The sequence below is a fragment of the Neodiprion pinetum genome, chromosome 5 (genome assembly GCF_021155775.2).
Source record: "Neodiprion pinetum isolate iyNeoPine1 chromosome 5, iyNeoPine1.2, whole genome shotgun sequence".
In the NCBI taxonomy this organism is placed as follows: Eukaryota; Metazoa; Arthropoda; class Insecta; order Hymenoptera; family Diprionidae; genus Neodiprion; species Neodiprion pinetum.
This window is the reverse complement of record NC_060236.1, coordinates 32671069-32696047: the sequence shown is the minus strand read 5'-3', so window position 1 is coordinate 32696047 and position 24979 is coordinate 32671069. Positions and strand designations below refer to the sequence as shown.

General features: G+C 39.2%; 1 protein-coding gene across 8 annotated transcripts in view; it reads left to right on the top strand.

Moving 5' to 3' along the window:
• Positions 1-24979, top strand: part of FoxP (forkhead box P) — a 219557-nt gene that overhangs the window by 164265 nt on the left and 30313 nt on the right. For 7 of the 8 annotated variants that reach the window (XM_046625288.2, XM_046625287.2, XM_046625293.2 and 4 more), the window contains one exon: positions 8960-9013. The exons of the other annotated variant lie outside the window; for it this stretch is intronic. In XM_046625288.2, the coding sequence (XP_046481244.1) occupies positions 8960-9013 (54 nt within the window). The remainder of the gene's footprint in view (positions 1-8959; positions 9014-24979) is intronic. 8 annotated transcript variants of the gene reach the window in all.

Here is a 24979-nt window from a genome sequence, read left to right as displayed (position 1 = left end):
AGTACGCTTTTCGTTCTCGAAATACGATCACGATTAAAACAAACTATTGTAGGAAAATGGTGACAGACTAGGGAAACCAGTTCATTCTGAAAAAATGTCGAATCTTCACTGAAATGACCTACAATCCGTTTGGTAAAAGCTGTTTCAGAACATGAGTTACATTAGGTCAAGTCAGGTTGACCGTGAACTGGTCTCAGTGACGGGAAACAACGAGGATTATGATTCCTGGGCTGCTAGTTCAGAAACCTTACTCGAGTGACTCGAGTATCGTTGTGTCTTTGTTTAATCTCATGTGTTCGACAGAGACGGTATGATGTCCGAGTTCACTGGGGTAAGGTTTCTGAACTCAGCCCTGGACGGTTACACGTCGTGGTCGAATCATCTTTTGCAAGGATCAAATAGAACCGAGTGTCGAAGAGACTAGGAAAAAATATTCCACCATCCCTCACCTCAAACAATCGCTCTTCTTTACTTCGGGCAATGAATGTCGTTGACGGAAGTACTTCGTAACATGCCTCGGTATCGTTGTACCGGAAAAAATCCTTCCCCATTTCTTAAAACGCGGTCAGGATAAAAGTATCACTATTTATCGAGCAACTGGAAAGTGTATTCTGAAGTGAAGTAACGCTAATAATGATCCTCGAATGATGGAACGTACCATCGCCTTGTTGTTTATTGCCATGGTGTGACGACGTGGAGTGCCCTACGGGACCTGGAAAAACTCCCCCTAACAAGTTGGGCGAGAAGACAAACGTGAATCCCTTGTATCTCCATCCTCCAGACGTGACGGTAGATTCTTTTCATTGGTGGGGGGTCTAAACGGCCGGACGTTGAATACCTAGTCCGGATTGATCCCGAGGAGGGAATCACTGATTGAATGTTGTTATAAAATACGCGCACGAGCCGCGTGTCTCAATGGCTGATAATTTATTCTTGAGTTTTAAAGTGCGTCTGCAGAATGATCCTGCCGAGCAGAGCGTGAGCTCGAGAGCCAGGATTAAAATTCATAGACATGGACGGTTTAATCCTCGGTAAGAGTTTATGTTGCATATTTTTACAAGTGCCTGTAACACACTCGCGCCGAGGATTATACCATCCATATCCTTCAGTTTCACCCCCGTAGTGACGACCGACGCGTTGTACTCCTTCATACATCATTATTATTAACAAACTGCCCTGCATGCCGACAGTGCAGCAGTCGATTGACACAAGTATAACAAGCGGCTCGTGTAAATGACGGAGAGTGACAACACGAAATGATACAGACGCCCTGTAGTATCTTTCCTGAATTATTTTCTCCCTCACTACGATGTATAAACCCACGTTATGTAGTAACGGTATGTATTTGCCGACGACAATATAACACGCGAGTGTCAACGATCGTTCTTTTTACCTACTCTGAAAAGACATGGCGGTAGAGAGGCGGTTCACCGCGTCACTTTTGCAAACAGCAAACAGGAGACAGTCGCTTCAAATACTTAACTCTCTCTCTCTCCTTCTCTCTCTCTCCTTCTCTCTTTCTCCTTCTCTCACTTCAATACAGATGTCCGGCAAATGTACTTTTGTTTACGGACCTGATGTAGCACACAGGCCTTGGTGGTTGGATAGTATTTTTTTGCGATACATTCAGGGACGCAAAGCTCTGCTACAGTGTTGAAAACCTCTCCGATGTGTGTGCGACCCGAGTCCAGGAGACAGACGGACAGGCAGGGTAAAGTTTTTAAAAGGGGGCAGGACAGACCGCAGTTGGAATACACATGAATGGAAGTATGTGAATACATATTTGTTTAGCTAGAAGCATTTCGCTCTTTGGTTGCACCACTAACTCCGGCGTCCATTCCGACGCAACCATTCCTCTCTCCATCTCTCCGCAGACACGGATCAAACCGAAAGCCCATTTTCGTTCGACGGTCACTTGTTCACCCTTAAAAACAGGGAGGCTCTTCCAATGTTTGACTCCCCAATACACTTACCTCCCTACGGTCACGTTACTCTCTATATATCCGGAAGGCCTTCAGCGGTAGAGCACACCGTAAGTTTTTCGAATGAAATCTGTGTGCAATTTTTCGTACGGGTCTAATTTTCGACCTTTGCAATGACGTACGAAGGGTGATTTGCGAATGCAGATTCTCCCGGGGTGCGTCAGGCGTTACCGTTGGTATTATCGATTTGTCGACGATACGGTTGGACGCTAAGAACAAAAAGAAAAAGGGAAAAGGAGGGAAAAAAAATTTAATATATCCAAATATATCACTGCAGCGCCAGCAGGCGGCGACGATCGGCCATTGAGAGGCTCCCATAATTTGATATGCAGCGATATTCCTACATGGAGTGAGGAAATGGTCCTCGCGGGGGGTTGAAGAAGCCCGAGAGAAAATGGCTGGGGGTCAGTCGGGGGCCGATGGGGGTGTTACTGATGGTGCGTCCTCCACAGATCCCACCCGGGAACATTAATCCGTCATAACAGACCACTGCCCGAAGGCCTCTGCCAATAAGTCTAGTTTTTTTCGCACTATATCTTGTCCCGCAGCAACAATGACCACCGCGCATCCATACTGACTCGTTATTCATGTTCTGAAAAAGGCAAGCCTCAAGAAATTCAACGAGAGCAAGTAATCGAGGAATCTGGTCAGACGTCTGACACGATTTTCCAAAATTATGCCCTACCGAAAATGATGTTCTAGGATTGACTCAAAGTACCAGTTTAGTCACTTTTTTTTTATGAAAACAGCAAATTGGAATAGGTAGATGCCAAATCTTGATTGCTTCCGTTCGATGGACACTTGACTTGAATGTACAAAGCAACTGAAACTCTCTATGCATAATACATTTCTTGTACTATCGATACATTCATTCTAAAGCCATTTGATGTTTGATCGTGACTTTTGTTAATTGTGCTAGTAATATCGACGCAATCGAAGATTGACGAGTCATTCTAAGAAGAATAGAACTATTGAAAATACCTTATGGAAAGGATTTTCAGTGATAGTAACGTCAAGGCACAGTGATTAGAAACTAGTAAAAGTTGACCATTCGGTAGTGGGAATGGTTTTCACATGATTGGACTTCACGTTCAGCGATAACTTCTCCGTCATACTCGAGTTATCGATCTCGTTAACATTGTAACCCAGAAATTGAATAGTCGAAACTTTGGAAGTCTCACATCTTTTATGAAAACATCTTTCTTCGCAAAACGTTTGTGAATGGTCTCACCTAATGTCAAGGGTTCATCCGCACCAAGAGAAGTTTAAAAGAATTCGTAGAGATCAGAATATGGAGAACTCGTTTACCGAGTTGACACCAAGACCGATATTTCGACTCAAAAAATGTATTGTCTTATCAATATCGCGTTACTTCCAGTCCAAGAAATAGCCCCCATATACAGTCGTCACCCTCTATCCGAGACGTTGCAGAGACTGAATATTGGGAGGGATTTTTTCATTACAAGATTCGGAAAGTAGTAGGACACACACTGTAACACCCGGGTGCGAATGGGGGGAAAAAATACTTTTTCCAAACGCACACATTCTCTTCCGTTGGGGACAGAGTCCAGTCCAGTCAAGGGTAACGCCACCCCATTTCGCCTCTCGAGTAGAAGCCCCGTGGCTCTTACGGCTCTGTAGCTTTGGGGCTTAAACAAAACTTTCCCATATTACAAGTCGGTGAAATATGAATACGAAGGTTGGGGGGGACGTTGGTCACTTTTCAGCACCGGGTAACCAAACCGGCGTCGTTTCTGGCAGAGCCAATTTGTTATCGACTTATCGTTCAAATTACTTACTATTAGTGTAGATTTATTTCGCATATTAGTCGCGAACTGTGCCGCAGCCTGCAACGGCCAACGGCCACTACGCCCCGATTCTGTATCAATTAATTATACACACCGACAACGTTTTCGCCGGCTAATGGTTCCTCATCGTTTTCTGGCAGGGTCTCTCCGCCGCCCAACCAGGACTTTAACCTACCCTCTGCGCGCTCCGCAAACCCTCGCTCCTTGGTCTTCTCGCGTCTCGACAAGGCTAATAGAGTGCCCGGGGCGTTGGGATATCATTACGTCCGTCGACACGCCTCTGTCCACCCTTTTTTACCCCTTATTTCGAGGTTTCATGACCAAGTGAAAACTATGCACTTCTAATCATATCGCCGACATTATCGCAAATTTATACTTCTCGGTATAATTTTTGTAACTGCCGTGATTTGTGTACAAAGTTGGAACTTTTTTTTTTTTTTTCAACTTTTGATCAAAAACCATCACTTATCAAAATTTTCGTTACTATACATGAAATTCTACAATTCTTGATATTTTTCAAACTCTTCAGTCGCAAACTGCATAAAAGTGTTTAAAAACAACGTGAGACAAGAAGTAAATTTTTTTTCATGAAATTTAGTAAGTTGAATTAAGTAAAGCTTGAATACATGAGGGTCCATCTACGAGATACGTGATATCTACGCGATAAAAGTCCAGACCTTTTATTGATTCAACTAAGTGATGGTAAATAATTTAAATTACGACAATCAGTGGATGATAAACAAATTTCTCAACCTGTAAATATAAGCATATTAAACAATTTAACGAAACTGGTGGTACGGAGTAAAAAAAAAAGAAAAAAGGAACATCATTCTCTTCTTTTTTTCCCCCTGGAGGTACATATGCCTAATTCCTCTTTTTTCAAATGCCATCAAAGCCGCGAGGAGTTGAGGCTACGTAGTATAGACCCATTCTTGAAATAGTTGAAGAGCCTGGCTATTCCCATCTTCTTCGTTATTTTTTCTTTTTCTTTACTCTTCTAGCAGCTCCTCCCCCCCACCTCTCCCAGAGTTGTGTGCACGAGGGAAATGTTGAATAATTGATTTCTCGTACGCGGTTTACGTAGGTACGCATACGTGTCTGTATATGTATATATGTGCGCCCGTACGATGTTTGGTTTCGAGAATCTAGGGTCGAACGTCTATTTTTAATGCGTCGGTAACAACTGAGCAGAAGAAGAAGAAGAAGAAAATGTCTGTTTGTGGTATTGGCCTCTCTATCCTCCGGTATCTTTTTCTCTCTCTCTCTCTTTCCATCCGTACTCCACCATCTTTATCTCTCTTTCTCCCGCCAACGAGTCGATGATTTCAAAGGCGAAGCCGAATTCTTCACAAGAATCTTCGTAACCAGTTAAATACACACAATCAACTGTTTAGTTTGTTCACCTCGTGTTTTGCAAAGGATGGGTGGTGGTTAGGCACCGAGCGCAGTGTCTTGTCCACCTCCTCTACTCTTCTTCCTCATCCTCATCCTCGTCTTCATCTTCATCGCATGCATGCATGCATGCGCCTATTTACGCGCCCAACAACCAATCCTTCTCTTTTCCACTTTTTTTTTTTTTTTTTTTTTTTTTTATTTTACACTCCATCTCTTCCCTTTTTCTTTGCTTCCTCCTCCTCCTTGCTTTTCTCCCGTTTTATGTTCTATCTTCTTCGCCGCTCGTTTCCGAGGACAAAACTACACACGTAAGCCGCGCCGCCTGCGGTTTAGTCAGATATTGTATAAACAATACACGAAGTGACATTAACGGCCCCGCCAAACAAACATCCTTTTCTCTTCCTCTCTCTCTATCCTTGTTTTTTGTTGATTGTTTCATTGTTTGCTCGATCCTCTAACTATTCCTCAAGATACCTACTCCCACCATCTCTCAAGCCTTCACTCGAACACATCACAACCCATCATCTTCACCGCGTGATCGATATGAGTAAAATTCGAGGATGTATTCACTCATAGATCTGGCGACAAGCGATTTCAACTGATTTCACGCGATTTCTAGCGATTTTCAAGTGACTACTTTCCAAAGTTGTTTGCGATTTCAACAAAGTGTTGACACGTGCGATTTCATGGGATTTCAAAGGATCTAATGCGGTTTTAGACGATTTAAAGCAATTTCGAGAGATCTAACACGATTTCATGCCATGTCAAGTGATTTCAAGCGATTCCAAGTGATTTTAACTGATTTCAAGCGATTTTAAATCGACTGCTTTACAAAGTGGCTTGCGACTTCAACAAGTGAATACACGTGCGATTTCAAGCGATTACATGTGATTTCAAGTAACTTCGCGCAATGTTACACAATCTCACTCAATTACACGTGATTTCAAGTGATTTTGAAGCGATCGCTTTCTAAAGTGGTTTGCGCTTTCAACAAGTTAACACACCTGTGGTTTCACGCGATTTCAAGCGATTACGCGTGATTTCAAGTAATTTCACGCAATTACACGTGATTTCAAGTGATTCCAAACTGTTTTAAGGTGACTACTTTCGAAAATGTATTGCGATTTCAACAAGTGAATATCCTCTTGGCAAAATTAATGTACTTACCGTCACCATATCGTCATTTTCCTTGTTCAATTCCTCATTCGGCTTCAAAGTTCCGCACGTATACAAGTAATAAATAGACGAATATACGGGGCATGACAGACAGAGTTCATGCATCGAATAAAACCTTGCTACAAAGTGCTCCCTTGGCATGTATTAACGTTTATCGGAGGCAGGTTCGAGGGCTAATGGATATCCAGCAATCTAATAAAAAAGAAAGAGGGAGAAAGAGAGGAAAAATAACACCCCCTTAGCTCGATTTCCAGCTTTTACCTACCTACGTTTATTGAAAAATATACACCTACGCCTTTTCTCGCGACTGACCGACCGGCTTCTTCTCTGCTCGCTGCATACAAACTGCCAATTTTCACCCAAAAACTGACCTCGTAAATCCGCTACTAGAACTTCTTTCCATCCCCTAAACTCTTATACATACTTTATTTCTTATTTCATTTTCCTCGACGGTGTTATTTATCTACGTTTCTTTTCCTCTTCTTCTTTATTTTCATTCCTTGTACGTTTTTGTCCTCTTCATTTTCTCGATTCTTCAGTTTCACGAAACGCTGACGTTTCACCGTCAACATTTCCAGAACGTCAAGATAACACAAAATCCGTCTAGTATAATATCGATCGTTGATTTCTTTGATTTCTTGGATTAAAGGTAAGAAAAAGAGTGAAGAAAAAAAGGAGAAGGGGATTTATTTCAAAGGCGGGCAAGTTACTCGAACGATTCCTTAGGGATGGTGGATAAGGATGGGGGAGAAGGAAGCGCGAGATGTGTCTGATGTTGGAAAAGGGACGGCCGACGGCCGTCGGAGGTCTGAAGGTCTGAAGGTCCTCGAACGGAAAGACAAATCGGATTGAAGTCCGTTAAACGAGCTTGAAGATCACGTTTTAGCCGGGGTGTATATGGGGTTGAATTGGATAACGAAGAAAATATTTTTCACCCATCGTACCCGAGGGACAGCTTACTCTCTCAGCTCCGGACGCGGACTATCTTGGTCGCTTACTTTTAACGGAGCGACTTTAGCCGTCTTGAATAAAGAATCGCAGGCTCGAGATCCTCTGACAAAAATTCAAACAATTTCCAATCGTTCGATCGATGGAATTGACAAAAATAACAGAAACGTGTCGTAGAAAATCCCGTTACGGTGTCGTTATTCTAAAAGACAACGCATTGTAAACGTATTTGGTATGATTGTTCAACCGTTGGTGAAACAGTCGCTTACTTCGAACGATTAAAAACAAATTATATTCATCGGTACAAAATTTATGTTGTTCGTGGTTGGGTAGTAATATTAATAAAAGTCGAAGCGAAGGAAATTGAGGAGAATTAAAAGTGAAGCCAAATATCGGATAAGAATTTAGGAGACGTCGAAAAGGCCAGAAACGAAATCTTTGAACGATCTAATCTTTTTTCATGAATTTTGTATCATTTCAATCCACTGTTATTGCCGTGGATGACATTTTTTTTTTTCTACATTCTTCAAACATTTCTTTCTCCCTTCCTGAATTTTCGAAATGCGGAAAAGGTCAAATACAAAATCTTTGAACGATCCAACCTTTTCTCATGAATTTTTTCTTATTTTCCAATCCACTATTATTGTCGTTGCGTAAATTTTTTTTTTTTTGTTCATTTGTTCTCTCTTCCCAACTTTTGACCCATCCACAATCTCCTCTCCTTTTTCATTCTCATATATTATATCTGACAGGACGAAAAATTTGAAATTTTTCGTACCCAGCACGTGTTCAAGAAAATAAGACGGTGAAAAATTTCATACACACGGTTAATTCCTTTCTAAGCCCCCGAGGTTAGAACAACGTATACGTTCATTAATGTTCGCCCATCGCATTTGTGTTCGTACGGATTTGGATGGAACGAAAGTTGTATCGTTCATACGCGGGTATACATACGACATATCACAATCACCGTGGCGAGAAGCGATTTAATCGCGAGTCACACTTGTCGCGGGTATCACATATCCTCGACGCTTTAACTGCGATATTGTAAGAAAGAAAAGTAATCTATTTTCTTAATCGCGATTATTTCGGCCAGGCACAACAACGAGTCGCAGAAATCCTTGGGAGTTTTTCGTATTATACTTATGGTACATTTTAACATATCTCGTGTATAATTATTACAAAATTCTTCAACAAATATCGTATAAAATATACAGTTGTCGCGTTGGAGATTTTATACGGTTTTTTTTTTTTTTTTCTCCACATCGCAAACGTATTTTTTCACTTCAAATTCAATTTTCGCGTAAAAAAATTTTTTTAGCGGTAGCCCGGCACAGAACACGGAAGTGTTTGGTTAAGCGAGTAGCTATGCGAAGTTATTTTTCGAGAACATTCGAACTTGTCTGGCGGTGACGATTTTTATTCCCTCCTCTTCCTCTCCTCTTTTCCGCTATCTATTGTTTTTTTTTTTTTTTTATCCTTTTCTCGTTTCACCTTTCTTCAAGATCCGTTCTTACTTTAAGCAGCTGTAATAGATACCCCTGGTTTTTTTTTTTTTGTAATAATTTATCGCATCGATGGAACGTAATTCGTTGTTTTTTTTTTTTTTTTTTTTTCTCGACTTCCATTCAATTTTTTTATCTGTTACAGGTGAGGCTCTCTCGACTCTTCTCAAACCATTGGTTGTACTCGCTTCGACCCTCTGTGAGTAACAACATAAATTATTATTATCGTAGCTGGCACATTTAATGTTTTCTTCCATATTCTTCTGCAAATTTTTACTAAATATCACCGAAGTCTGAAATTCGATTTTTTCACCCCGATATTCACGATAATTTAACCTGGTTCTCCGTTTGTTTATTTATTTTTTTATTTTTTTTCACTGTAAAAATTTTCAATCTCACTGGAGACTTTGATTTGAAAAAATATCAGCATCAAAACCAATTCGAATAACGTAAACTGTATTTGTTATAACAACCGAAATTTTGCTGATTTTAATTCGATTCCCTTTATTCGAAAATAATATTGTTTCGGATTTTTTTTTTTTTTTTTTATATCAACTGAATAATCGAAATAGCAGATTTTCTTCAATTTCAACATACCACTCTCTCAGTTGCGAAATAAAACTTTTTTTTTAAACCACCAATTCTCATCTGTTCAATATCACTTTACACGTAATAATTACGTACACAAATCCCAGACACAAATTATCTGTAAACTTGCGCCAGCGAAGTTATTAAATTGTTATTATTTCTCCCAAGATTACAAATCCAAACTTTAAGGAGGGTAGGGGAGGGGGGGGGGGGGTACATTTTTCCACCGTTTTGAGACGCATGAAAAAGAAGAAAAAAATAATCAACTCAACTCTGGCGCAATAATAAAAACAAAAATGTTTGTCGACCGGTGTAATCGAACTATTTTTCGATTACAACGGTCTTTGCGAACGTTTCTTTTTTTTTTGTTCCCCCTTCTTTTCTCTTGTTGTTACAAGAAAATCTCTCCAAGAAGGTATAACACTCACCTATTATATATATATATATATATATATATATATATACGTGCAGTGTAGATCCGTCGAACGAGTAAATCCATACGTTTGAAATTGCGGATAGCGAAATACTGAGAATAATTTAGCAGTCAGTCAAAACGGGGATGCCCTTATCGAAGACAACGGGGTTTTCCCCGTTATGCCGAATTGCTTGTACTATCAATGAACCAGACGCAATAAATAAGGGGATGCAACAATATTGTGGCGCTGGAAGGGCGCGCACAGCGTCGAGAAAAGGCTTTTGACAATGGGCCCGGCCAATTCGTTCCTATCCCGCGTATGATCAATCCATAACAATATATCAATATTCAATTATACCCATCCTCGAAACTCTGCGCAGGGACGAATAGAGCGCGCGCCTTTCCTTCTTTCTTTCTTCCCTTCTTTCTTTCTTGGTTGAATGTGTCGAAGCATCGCTAGAGGACGGATAAATTTTAAGAGCAAGAAAAAAAAAAAAAAAAAAAAAACCAAGATAAAGGTTTGAATCCAAGAGAATATTAATTCCAATAATCCTTGGAATACATTCAATTATTTTATTCAATTGTAGTCTGGAAATATGAAACAGTGTAAAAATATATTATTCAATTGAAAAATCACATTTTGCTAAGGACGATTGGAATAAATGTTGTCTTGGATCGAACTGTTTTCATTTTTTTTACTGCAGTTGAAAGCTGGTACGAAATGAAAATCATTTTCGTAGCTGTAACCAGAAAATATGAAATTTTTTAATATGGTCACTTTTACTATATTTTCATGTATCTATTACGATAAATTGAAGTCAAGGCCTTTTTTGATTGGAAAAATATAGTCAATGAAACAAACTGATTTTGCGTTAAAATTACCAAAAAATGCGATATTGACAACTTTGATCGTAATAAAATATGCAGTTATAAACTGACACTTTTTTTTTATAACTAAAACAATATTCAAGCAGTTTTTGTAACAAACGATAACGATGTTACAAAACTTTTCCTATCGCTGTAAGAAATGAAATTCTTTTCAGCCGTTCGATGAATTAAATCACCTTTCCGAAGAACCTGTCCTGCAAAAATATCAAGATTGTTATTAGCTACGATCGTTAATCGAAAAATAATCACGATAATGATGATAATCGGGAAAACTATACGATTTTTCTGATATATCCGACGTACTTGAGCAATATTTATAGAATCGGTATATTTTTCAAACGACCAACGATGATCGGTATCGGCGCGCCGATCTCACTGAACTATGAGTTTTTATTACAAGCCATAATTGCGATCCGTCATAGAACGAGTATAGCAATAAAACTCGCGTATGGCGAAACAAGAAAATCTGAATCTGCTACGACCTGGTAATCGGTTGAAAATAGTCCTCTTCGGCATGTTTATTTCTTTGCTTCCGTAATCAATCGTCACCTGCATTATACGCGTGGGTACGATGCTAATTTTCTGAAATAAAAATTTCGAAAGAATACCGATTTTTCACTCCACTGAATACAATTACCGATTTTCAATTCTCGATCACGCGAGATTTTCCAAACGATATGAAAAAATCGCGACTTCTGGCAGAGATGTGCAATATTTGTCGTAAAAATTATGCCGATTTTTTTTTTCCTACCGATTATTCAAGACAGGTACATCGTATCAACGCCTGACATTTTTTTCTCACCGACAGTCAAATCCTTCGCGGTGTTTCTATAAAAATCGGCATGTTTATTTCTTTGCTGCCGTAATCAATAGTCACCTGCATTATACGCGTGGGTACGATGCTAATTAACTGAAATAAAAATTTCGTAAGAATACCGATTTTTCACTCCACCGAATACTATTACCGATTTTCAACTCTCGATCACGCGATATTTTCCAAACGATATGAAAAAATCGCGACTTCTCGCAGAGATGTGCAATATTCGTCGTAAAAATTATGCCGATTTTTTTTTCTTACCGATTTTTCAAGACAGGTACATCGTATCAACGCCTGACATTTTTTTCTCACCGACAGTCAAATCCTTCGCGGTGTTTCTATAAAAATCGGCATGTTTATTTCTTTGCTGCCGTAATCAATAGTCACCTGCATTATACGCGTGGGTACGATGCTAATTAACTGAAATAAAAATTTCGTAAGAATACCGATTTTTCACTCCACCGAATACTATTACCGATTTTCAACTCTCGATCACGCGATATTTTCCAAACGATATGAAAAAATCGCGACTTCTCGCAGAGATGTGCAATATTCGTCGTAAAAATTATGCCGATTTTTTTTTCTTACCGATTTTTCAAGACAGGTACATCGTATCAACGCCTGACATTTTTTTCTCACCGACAGTCAAATCCTTCGCGGTGATTCTACAAAAACCGTCTTCCAATCTTCATCTTCTTTTTCTTCTTCTTTTCGTATACGTCTATAATTATCCTCAAGCAGGGGCGTACGAAACAATAAACAAAATTACACTTCACTTCCACTCTCTTTCACCCGCATTAACAATAAGCGTGATAAAGACAGAGCACAATAAATACCCGCAGATGCACTCGCACACACTCATTCCTAAGACAATTGCTTCAAGTCGTGGATAACAAAGTGAAACGAACGATTCGTGTGTGCGAGAGTGCCTTCAGTGTTCGGAATATAAGCGGGACGTAATGACCGACCAATTAACCGCAACTTTTGTTTCTCACCTGGTGGTAAACATATTTCGTAACAATGATTTTCCCATGCATTCTTCGTACCTATCTCTACGTATAAATAGATATATGTATACGTTATAACAACAAACGACGCACTCGTTTGTCTGTATATACCGTAATTGTACGATACACACACATATACAGTAATCATCAAGAAGACACGCGTTGTACTTTAATCTTGCCTCGAGCTAAATATATAGAATATTGTTTATCGAAGCCGAAAGAACCGTGTGTGGAAATCTCCTATAATTTTTAATACGTACGTAATCTACCTGTAGGTATATTACACACAACTCGATGTATCGAACTTCTTCAATTCTCTGTCTTTCCACTGCCCATATTCTTCTCGACGAGTGATTTCTCGGCATCACTTTTTACTTTTGCCGAATATTTTTTATTTTTTTATTTTTTTTTGTTCTTCAAATTACACGCAATCGACAATAATCTTTCGGTAACGTTCGCGATTTGTGTTCTATTCTTTTCTCTTCCGTGTAAAATTTTCTCTATTCCTGCACTCGCGGGGAAAAAAAAAAGGAGAAATCGGAAAAAGATACCTACTAATAAAATGAAGCGAAGTGAAACATCTTTCGCTTGATAAAATACACACCGAAAGTATGAAAGGCTAGCTAGTCTAAAAATGATCTGTGCATTGATTGGTAGTAAAATCATAGATAAGTCGCATCGTAATCATCGTGTTTTTTTTTTTTTGTACCAATTTTCCTCGCGTCACCGTCTTCTTCTTTACATTCATTGTTATTAGTTTCTTTTTTCTTTTTTTCCTTTTACCATCTCTTTTATTTTGTCACTACTTACCGTGCCCGAGTGTTTTTCGATATTGAGCAGCAAGGAAGCTTGCTGCCACGGTTGAGTAACTAACTTGAGGCGATAGGCGTGGTCGGTAAGCGACTCGGGCGGGCGTCCAGGTGTGACGAGGTAATTAAGGCGAGTTCAAGACACGTAGAACCGTCATTAAACGTGCCACACGTATGCCTAAGTATCTACCTATCGGTGGTTGGGGAACCAAGGTACACAATGCCGGTTCTTAATTGAGACGTTCTTGGGGCGCGGCAGAATTTACCCTATTTTTTATTTTTTTTTTTCCACCCTCTTTTCCTCTAACTTTTAGCTACAAATAGTTTTCTTATTCCTCGTTCGTTACTAATTTTTTTCACGCTCGGACGCTCAGCGTTATACATTTTTTTTTTTTTCCGCTGCTTTTTATTCATCAAACTATTTTTCTGGTTGTTTGACTATTTTCGAGTTTTATGGTTCGACACGTGGTCCCTGAAATATCTCCAATACTGAATTTTTCTCATTGTTTTGGTTTGTCCGCCATTTTAGTTCCGTCATTTTCGAGTTTTCGAATTTCGATTTCAGATTTGTAATCAGTGATACCAAAAACAGCCTGTGTACGCAAAATTTGAAGCGAATCTCGGGTAAGGAAAAATGTATGATAGAAAGGGTTGATTTGTCGGTGAAAAAGAAGATAAGAATCGATCTCGAAACTCGATCGAATTATTTGATGAAAAAATTTCGAAAGTGTTTTTTTTTTTTTTTTTATTTTTGTTTGTTTCTACTTCAAATTTTTTTTTTTCACGCGCCTCATCGAGAGGAGAACTTGTATAATATGAGGAGGGAAAGTTTGAAATTATATGCGTGTGGGTCACGCGATACGCGAGACGATATGATAATAATAATAATAATGATGATAATAATGCGAGCAACACGCGCGGGCGCATTATGGGAAAAATATGGTAATATACGGTGTGCATCGTTGTATGTTATGCGTATATGGTGTATTCAGGTTATATACAAGGAAAACAGCCACCCTGCTGATATTATATATGAAATATACGAGATCATCCCGCAGACAAGTTTAGTTTCTTCGTGGAGGGTGTCGCTTTGAATACGGATGTCCGTAAAGTTGGCACGCGTGGATATCTTGTGCATTTTCGTATATCGCATATTACATAGCAGCCCGTTGCGGATCCGTCCGCGAATATTTTAAAACGCATCTTGCGGTACAAACTATTTATAGACATATACTCAAGCTCTCGTGAACTTTTTTCTAGAGCTTGTCGATAGCTTGAAAAATCTTGAACGCAACTTTTCGTTATCTGTAAGATTTCAGTCAGCGTTCGCATTCGAAGTGTGCGATCCCCTTACAGTTTGCCTTAAAAATATCGTTATATCTTGAAAAATATTGATCCGGTTGTAACGAAATGTAGCCTAAAATCTGGCCAGACGTTGTGGCTGTGCAGAGAAAAAAATATAATCAAAATCGGTTCGGTAGTTCTAGAGTTATAAGCGAACGTACGAACGGACAGACAGAGATGTTGGGTTTTATATATCTAAGTGTGAGTTTCTAACGAATGCTGTAATTTAATGCGCATGCTCTACAATTCGAGATCAGTTGTTTGCCAGGGTGACCAACCGTCATATATTTAGACGTACATAACCTAAAAAATTTTGACAGTTGCCGGCACAAGTTATGCTCGGTGACGGTTGGTCGCCATGAAAAACAAAAGCAGGTCTCGTATCGTGGCGCATGCGCAGTGAATTATAGCTAAAGACGAATCACGCAGTCGTTAGTAATTCACTCTTTGTGTAGAGGTAGAGAATAGAAGAGATGTACAGGCATGTATAAAGGCGAATTATTACTTTTCACCGAATTCACGGCTCGTGAATAAATTCGCTGATATTCGAAGCACGAAATTGGAATAAACATAAATATAAAAAGAAACTGAAACTGAAAGAAGGAGGAGAGGTGGAAGGAAACAGTGAAATATAATGTCTGAATACGTGTATAAAGTTTGTTTGGAATTTATCACATGTTTTATATATTCATTGCTGCAGCAGGGAAGAATTTATACATAGAATATCGGAACATCGGCTTTGAATTATTATTTATCTATAACGATCGAGATTTAAATTTTCGTTGTTCATACATTCATTGCCGCCGTGTGAGTAAAATGTTTGTTCGAATTTTTTTCACTTACATTAAAAGTAATTAATCGAGTCTTTACGATGCAATCAACGACTAAACAATGAAAAAAAAATTCTTCCATCGGCAACGTTTTTTTTTTTTCTTCTTCTACTTAATTATACCGGGGAAAATCTTTGAGCAATCGAACGTTGCTTTGATTGTCGAATTGAGTTAGTCGAGTATCTTTGAAATTTTAAGCCAAACAACGGTATTAAAATTCGGACGCAATAAAGCAGGCTCAAAACAAAAATAAAATGTATTTAAGACATTGCGTGCGACTCGATTTAAATGAATCTCTGATTGAAAGGAGAGCGGTGAGAGGGTGAAAGAAAAGTTGTCCGCTGAGGGTGAAACAAGGAAAGTAAATTGTGACGGGGAATTGATGAAAATATTCTAGATATTTATAATAAAAAAAAAAAAATAGTATATAAAAACTAAAATCCATGCGAGTAATATCGTTTTCACCATAAAAATTATCTTCGTAATCGGTTCATTATTTATTTATCTTTCACGTCAAAGGATAAGTTTTTTTTTTTTTTTTTTTTTTTTTCAACCGATTTTCACCTCTTCGATAAATACTATTTACAATACTCATTAGATTTATTTACACAGCTTTCTATCGTCAAGTTTACATTTTTCTATTTTTCTATTGCTCTCTCTTTCTCCAATTTCTCTTCAATTTCTCTCGCTTGCCACCTCAAGTCTTCCTCTCTCTTTCTTTCTTTTCTCTCTCTCTCTCTCTCTCTCTGTATCTTTAATGTCAATGGTAATATTCAAGACGTTAAACCATAAATGAATATTAAACACAGTAATCGTTTTAACTTTAGTTCTCTCTACTCGTTCCACTATAATCATCTCTTTTGCGAACCTGCAGCACGTATATACATATGTATATATATATAAACATTATATATACGTACAGAAAGACCGTCGTAACCAGTCGGCAATTTCGTTCCTCCTTTTCAAAGTCTATACTCATGGTATAATTCACTGAACTTTTCCCGTCGTTTTGAAATAAGAGAAGAAATGTTTTCCTAACCTTGAAAAGCTTACCAATTGACCTATAATCTAGCTGATTTAAATCGCAATATACGAATGAGTTACAATTTATCGCTGAAAAAAATTGTCGTTGATGATTGTTGAGTGAAAAAAATTGCGTTGATTATTAAATTCAAGCATTTCGTTCGTAACTCAAGTGTTTTATTATTTTTCGAATATTCAAACGGATATTAGCAGTTTACGAAATTGCAGTAGTTTCGGGAATACTCAACGTGTGACTTAACATATATATATATGTATGTATATACGGTAATGAAGTCGACAAAAATTATCAAATTTCGGCAAACTTGAATCTCCTGAAATTCCCGTCGTCCTCTCTTTATTTCCTCCTACACGTAACGATTCGAATCGCGACGCTGTATCCGGAATTAAGACCCGGCTTGAAGAATCCAAGATTGGGTCGAGAGTTCCTCGGACGGTAGATTACGGCAAGATGTGGAGGGGGGGGGGTGGTGGTGAGAAAAAGGGGAGGGTTAGAGTCTGTCTCGCGGGTAGCGGGATGAAAAATATCGGATAATTTTCCGAGTCGGAAAAGCGAGTCGAGATGTTGCCGGGTTTTAATTGTATCATCAAGAACCCAAGCTGTGCACAAAATCAGCGCCGTGCTAAAGGGGTTCACGGGGGTTGAGGGGGTGAAACCGGGGAGGATTCTCGGAGTCGAGCAGTTTGAGGCCGGCTTTAAGTAATATCAGGTAATTTTTAACCGCAGTTTCGCCCTCAATTGTTTCTTAGCTGCAGTAAGCTTTTCGAAGGGGTGGCTTCGGGGTGGCTTCGCCATTCCCTTTTCCTTTTCGCTTTTCCTTTCCCTTTCCCTTCGCCATCCCCTCCGTGTAACCCCGGAGAATTTTCCAACCCCTCGACCGAGCTGCGATATCCTGCCGGGGCTCATTCCCTCTCTATTTACTATTTATTATTCTTATTTATGATTCATCTGACGCCCGCCCGCCCGCCTTCCCTCCCTTTCACCCCTGCCTTTTTATACCTTCGTTCGTTCGTCATGCTAATTATATTACGTATTAATTATTATTACCTTACCTCACGAGATTGCTAACCCCGCTGCCTCCTCTTCGTCATCCCTCCCCCCCCCCCCCTCCTCCCCTCCCCCCGCGCCCTCCTCTCCACGCCACTCCTTTCTTCACCTCTCTTTTCATTATTCTTCTTCTTCCGCCTAACCCCTCGTCAAACGTGTACCGCAAACGTTTTTTTCGATACGGTTTATCTTGTGCTGCATACAAGTATTTTTCAACTTTCATTGTGACTCGTTGCTGCGTTGTTTTACACTTTGCTCATTTTTTTATTTTTTTTTTTTTTGTTTATTTTTTTTTTATTTTCAAACCATACCTAGACGTACGCATCATGCGAATATCTAATTTACGGATTAGTCGAACAACAGAGAGACGAATATGTTACCACTGAAAATTATGCGCTTTAATTTATGAAACAGTTTAAAAAAAAAAAAAAAAAATTGCGAGAAGCTAATTTTTTCATCATTCTACCAGAGAAAAATATTTCCAGGTGTAAAAGAAAAAAAAATGTCGGAAGCTTTTTGAAAAGTGTATCAACGTTCGACAACATTTTGTTAAATAAATCATATTTCTAAATACCGATGAAACAAAAAAAGGAATAATGAAAAGAATGAACTAAAGTTTAAAAAAGATTGAGGACAGAAATTGTTTAGTTTTGAAAATTTTTGGTTCAGTTATCATATAATTTTGCTTTTATCTTTGAACCAGTCTTTCAAGGTTCTTCACTGAGCTCTCTAAACTTGTCGAGAAATGAGCGAGCCGCGAGATATTCTCTGACTTTATAAAAGGTGAGACTCGAGAAGAGCCACTTTATAATTCACCCAGGCACTAATTGATACTGAATTATAAATCGGTGACAAAATTCGAGGTTACAAACAGTTGTTGTACATTACTTGTAAATCTCTTGTCGTATTTTTCAATCGAATGCAATATACGTGCAAAAACTATATTAGTAGATGGATGTAACATGTCTGTGGGAAAATTAAGAAAAATGAAAACAATAATCGTGAACAATAATCGCGGAATCTTAAATCTACATTGAAAACGAAAAATTATATAGCGGTCTCTTCATTATTGCTCAATATAATCGTAGTAGAGTGTGATAGCAATAATAATCGCACAGCTCAACACAAAAAAAAAAAAACAAAATTTCTGTTGCCCAAAGTTTTTTCGTGAATTTTGTTTTCCGAGAACATAGAATTTACAAATAGAATCATTATTATATTATATTGACTCCAGTTTTTCATGTTATTGTAGTATTTTAAGGAGGGGGATGGTTTCTGATATAATCATAATTTTATTCGTAAATTCTTCGTCGTCAATTTTTTTCTTTTTACCGAGGCTGTATTTTTTGGCAAGCCTTGAGTATTCCCAAAAAAAAAACAAAAAAATATCGGATTTTTCGTCTAAATATTGCTTCTTTCAAGTCCCGTATAAAAATGTCGATAAAATAAATAACTGGAACAGATTTTGAAAAAATCACGCTTAATCATAGAGTCGTTTGAATAAAATCTTACCGAGATCACTGAAATATCGAGGATAAGAAAACGACAGTTGACCAGTGTTATAGATAAGGTATGATCAACCTGAGAAGTATAAAAAAAAAAAGAAAAAAAAAAGAAAAAAAAAGGAAGGGTTGAATCGAGGAGAAAATTGTAAACGGCCCGAGGGGTGTTTTTCCCTCCTAAGCTGATACAGCTCTCGCGGATCCGGCTAGCGAAGAAAAGGCTGACTAAAGGGAAAAAGCTCGTTACCAACACACTTTTCACTTTCCACTTTTGCCGAGCGAGACGTGCGTGGGTGTAGCCGCGGGTTCGTAAGGAGGGGTGGTTGGTATACCTGGGCACACACCTCCTCGCCTCCTCATCGCCTCACCGCCGCCAATTGTGAAACGTAATTTTTACGTTGTTTGATTTTCATTAACAACTCTTGTATACAGCTTGTCTGGCAACCATACCCGAAACCCGAACCCCGAAGCTCAGGCTCAAGCTCAAGCTCAAGCACAAACTCTCTCTCTCTCTCTCTCTCTCTTTCTCTCTCTTTTTACTTCAAGGTTCAGCTCTCCCGGTACCGATGGCGAAGCTACGCGAAATTAAACAAACGTCCAGCGATGCATTCTTTATTTCACTTCCACCCCCAAGCTCCCCCCCCCCCCCCCCCCCTCCCGCCATTTTACTTCTTCCTTTATGCAATCAAGTGCCAAAGAAGTCTGAAGGTGAATTCTCATCTTTGAAACACCGAGTTTGTTCCTCGATTTTTCGAAGCTTTACTTTTTGGTGGTTGCAATTTTTTTTTTTTTTTTTGGTTTTTACGATGGTTAAAATACGCTTATCAGTCTGATTTTTTTTTTTTTCTCATGTCAAATACAAAACACTCGCATGAAACGGAAAATACATTTTTAAACGTTTGGGTTTATTATTTCTTTTTTTTTTTTACATTTTTTTTTTCCACGGTCGCAAAATGTCTTCGAAAAAAAGAAAGGTTGTAGCCGTAAACATTACCTGAAACGAAATTTGTAAAGAGATCATTAATCGGTATGAAAACCGCTATCTTGCCATGGAGGTTTTTGTTCTTTTATCAAAATTGACAGAACCGCGGCGGTTTGCAAAAATGGATCGAATTCAGCCGATTTTTTCGACAGTTTTTCGTTGAAAAAAAATATCGAGATTAAGAAAAAAAAACGTGCCTACTATAGCAAGATAAAGAACGGCGTGAATAATGTTGTGTCCAAATTTGCGACGGAGAGCTTGAAAATTCTTCCTTTGATACTGAAAACTACGATAATGAAGAAAGAAAAACGCGTTCAAAGTTACGAGGGCGGAATTTCGTGTATAAATTGTCTAATTACGATCAATCTGAAATGCCAAGTCCATACAATACCCCGTCCACACTATCGGATAATGCAAATAAAGAATGTAACGAAAAGAAAAAGAATTTTGAAAATTATACACAAAGACGATCTCTTAAGGGTGCAAAAATGTTTTCGTGAATATTTCCTCTGAATCTTTAATTTGCAATCTTCTCGATCGATATTTTTCCTGCACTCTGAACACGACGAGTTAAAATTCCGAGCATACAATGAATCGTGTCGCTTCGACGCGTGTTGTAAAAACAAAAGAAAAGAAAAAACAAAAAAAAAAAAAACCGAAATTCCGATTTTCAACCCCTTTCGTTCAACCTCTATTTTCCAATCGGGGTTATCGCTTAGGAAAGAATGCGGCGGAGGCGTTGAAGAATCCGCGGTGAAAGGACGGAAGAATTAGCGACGGAATGATAGGGGGGGGGGGATTCGTTGGTTGGTATAAATGGCGCGGGGTTGGCGCGGAGACGAGACGGGGGTGAAATTCCGCGGATGGTGCATCGAAGGGAATAATTCCTCGAGCATTCTGCGGGCTTGCTTGCAAAACGGATGAGCGAATCTACAAACATGAGCCTCGAAGCTGCCTGTGTAGGTAGCTGCTGTTAACGCACATGCAAATATGCAACGGGGCCCGCCTTGCTGCGTTCTCTACAGCAACGCGCGATCATTTCCCGCCCTGTTGGTGAAAATTTTGCTACAAGCGGACCCTCTGATTCCAACTTTTCACGCACGCGTGTCTCGGTTTGCAATTCGCCCGTCCGGGCACGATATACTCGGTATGGAAATGAGAAATTCGAAATGTGCTCGCAGACTCGAAAGACGCGGGGGAGAAAAACAACCCCGGAATATATGACGGAGGATAAAGTAAATTAACGGTATTCTGCAATTCCAATTACCTACAAGGAGAAAAAGAGGATAGACATTAATCGTGGAAACTATGTTGCGGGTTAGGTTAGGCGGATTGGTCAGACGACGCCACTGTAATCGATGAATTTTGCTAGTCATATTCTTGAGGGATAAGTCAAGTTAACTGAATATTTATCAGTAAGGATGAAAAAGGGTGAAGAGAAATTATGTATTTTCTTCTGCGTTAAAAGGAAATCATATGACGGTAAAAATGCACTGAAGTTATCACAGAATGGAAAAGCACGACGTAAACGTAACCTCGAAAAATTTCTTTTCACGAGATCGCGAATTCTCAGCGTAAATGAAGTCTGAGAAAAACGAAATCAACGATATTCTTGTATTGTAATTACAAAAACAAAGAGAAGGTAGACGTTATCGTAGAAACTGTTGACAAGTTGGGTGAACAACTGATCAGGTGGCGCCAGTGTAACGGTTGAATTCGGCAATACTTATATTCTTGAGGGATAAATAATTGACAGAAATGATGCCTAGTCACAGTATAAGAAAAAAAAAAAAAAAGAATCTTTTTCCACGTCAAAAGGAACGGTATACAACAGCGTAACTGCACGTGACATAACCTCAAAAAAGTGTTTTTTTTTCGCGAGATGTCGCTGAACTCGCGATCTCGATTCACTTGTTTTTAGTAAAAACAGTCACATTAGAAATCAGTGATGATTCTGGACTTGCGGACCAGTGTGTAGAGGTATCGTCATGAACTACGAGAACGAGGAAAATAGAGGAGATAAATGGGAGGAACGAGTCTGCACGGGAGAACAAGAGACCAACGGAGAATCGTGCTCAATCATTCAACGAAACTGTTCGATGGATGCAATGCCGTTGCATCAACGGCGGTAACAGAAGCCGACGAATAAGAGCGAAACTCCGGATGGACCTCGGGAAATTCGAATCTCAGTTCAAAAATGCTAATTGATAGCCGATAGAATGGGTTGCCTGCAGAGATACTTCATTGTCGATCCATTGGCTATTCTATTGAATTATATAGGCGGGAAAATACGATCTAGCCATATACCGAACCGGGACATTTTTTTCACTTTTTCTTCGCTTCAACTTTTCAATCCTACCGTCGTCGTTTACCCTATTTTCTTTTCTTTTTTTCTCTTCTCTCTATCGTCAATTATTTATCATTTAATTGAAGCAATCAATTATATAAGCCCGTGTCAGAGCTTCTGAATCAGTTAGATATCAAAACCCACGATATTCAAGTCGCGAATAAACGAAGTTGTACTTTTTTTTTTTTTTTTATCGAACGACCAACTGAAAATCTATCAGGTTTTCGGTTTTCTTTTAACAAGAATCAAGAAATTAAACATAATAAAAAAACTTATTTCATTCATGGCTCTTGTTTATCAATTACTTGACAAGTATTTAATTTTTTTCCTTCTCTCCTTCGTTTTTTAGGAAAAACTTCTTCAACTGTCTTTAATTCTTTCCCAAGCTTATATCAGTCGTAGAAATAGATGTGTTGTACGGGTAGCATTGATTCAAACGCTGGCAAATCGAGCTGGCGAATGTGAGAAATTTATGAGATTCAGTCTGACGCACGTCATCGGTCGTTCGCGGGATTGAAGGAGCTTGCAGAATATACCGCGTCGACGCGTTACATTTACAGCGCAAGGGAATTTCAGCATTATATCTATAAGTCGTACTCAGATTACGGAACGAGATAATTGTTACATTACAGCCACAAATTGGATGCAACGGTTGCGTAGAATAATAAAGTTGGAGGGAAAATCGTGTCGGACATTCGTTGATTCTTCTCGTGATTTTCTCGCATCGGTACGAAGCTTACGGTATAGAAAAAAAATAATAAAATAAAAAAATACATTATTTTTGCTATCGGTTCAGAGATGTAAAGTAAATTAAAAGCGAAAAACAAGTCATAGAATTTTTATAATCTCAAGTTTTTGCGTTTGTTTCTCGTAAAGAATGAGTGTACAAAAACCTTGTAACGTTGAAACTTGTGTCACCGAAATCTGGAAGTGGGTACCAATATGACCTCACCGTATACAGTATAAACATATCTCGGGTACGGCTGTGTTGTATATGAATATGTGTATGTATAGGTATAATCGCAACGATTCGCGAATATATCAAGTTTAATTCTGAATTATTTGCTGCGTGCAGCGGGATCCTCGCCCGTTCTCTGCATCTTCTTCTTCTTCTACATGCATATCTTGCTCCGTAATTTGTATTCCATATTCCGTATTCAATTTGAGGGGGGCCAACCGATGTTTTCGAGGATTCTCGCCACCCCTACCCTTGTTGTCTCATTCTCTCTCTCTCTTTCTATCTATCTATCTATCTGTCTATCTATCTAACTATCTATCTATCTATCTATCTATCTGTCTCTTTCCGCCTCCTTCCTTCGCGCCTCTTCGAAGAACCGTGAAAGCATCCGGGCTGCGAGACGTCGGGGAAATACACACCAACCATACAAATCTGTGAGACGAACACAGCATGCCGTCTCGCAGTTTGTCGCGCAGAGACGTCGTTGTCTGATTATCGTCAGCGAGGCGAATAGGAAACGCCGCGCGTTGCTCAAGAAACTCCAATTTAATATTAAAATATTATGACAAACGTCAACAAACCCGCGTCGAGTCGCGTCTGATTGCACTGCAGTCACGGGAATACGCAATGAGACGCGAACACCTTCTTCCCTTATACCCACAGCGTTTCTTATTCGGTGGATATAAAAGTCGAGAGAAAATTCGTGGATGGAAAGGGAAAAACTATCCCTCGGTGAAAAAAGCAAAGTCGATTATGCTGACGGAAATTTACAAATTCGTTCAAACAAGATTTGTTTCACCATTCTCGTCACTGTCAGTCAGTCCCATTCATACATAGTTAGACGCTAGATTTGTCCAATTCCATCATCTATAACGTCCATCCAAGTTAGCTCAACTCGACAAAAAGCTTGGAAAATTATCACACTCCGGACAAATCTGAGCCCATTGAGTAAAAAGGTCATATAAGCGGTCAAGTGTCGTATAAATATCCACATAAAATGTCAATCGTCCGTTCTTCAGCCGTGTGTAAATATAGGTATAGCTAAACCGTACCTTTAATAAAGGTTATCCCACTTTGGGGTTAAACGAAACAGCGGGGTGAGCGACCGTCGAAAGGGGGTGAGATAAAAACAATAAGCTCCAACCCCCGCGAACCACCGCCACCATCTTGGATTATGATTGGCAATTGTTTTAAGGCCGGCTTACTTGCGTCCCGGGAACGTGGGCCCGAATTATTTGTTATTTCGGTAAACACCGTCTTGTTATTCGAGTTGGTGTGTAATAAAAATAACAGAAAAAGGATCGCAAGAAGAGAAGAATTTTCGGTTATCCCATTCGCTGCAGGGTGCTTTTTTTAGGCGGCGGGAAGAGAAAGGATTCGAGAGAGAAGCCCAAAAACCTGTTTCAGAAAGAAAAGGAAGAATAAAAAGAATAAAATAAAAAGCAGAAACAACAAGGACTAGCAATATGTCGAGCGTGCACATAGCGCGGTAGGAAAATAAGAGACGTGGGCGCATCACAAAGATTTAAAGAGCAGCGGGGAGGGACGGGAAGGTCTTGAGGGTTAGTAGATATAGGAAAATACGGGGA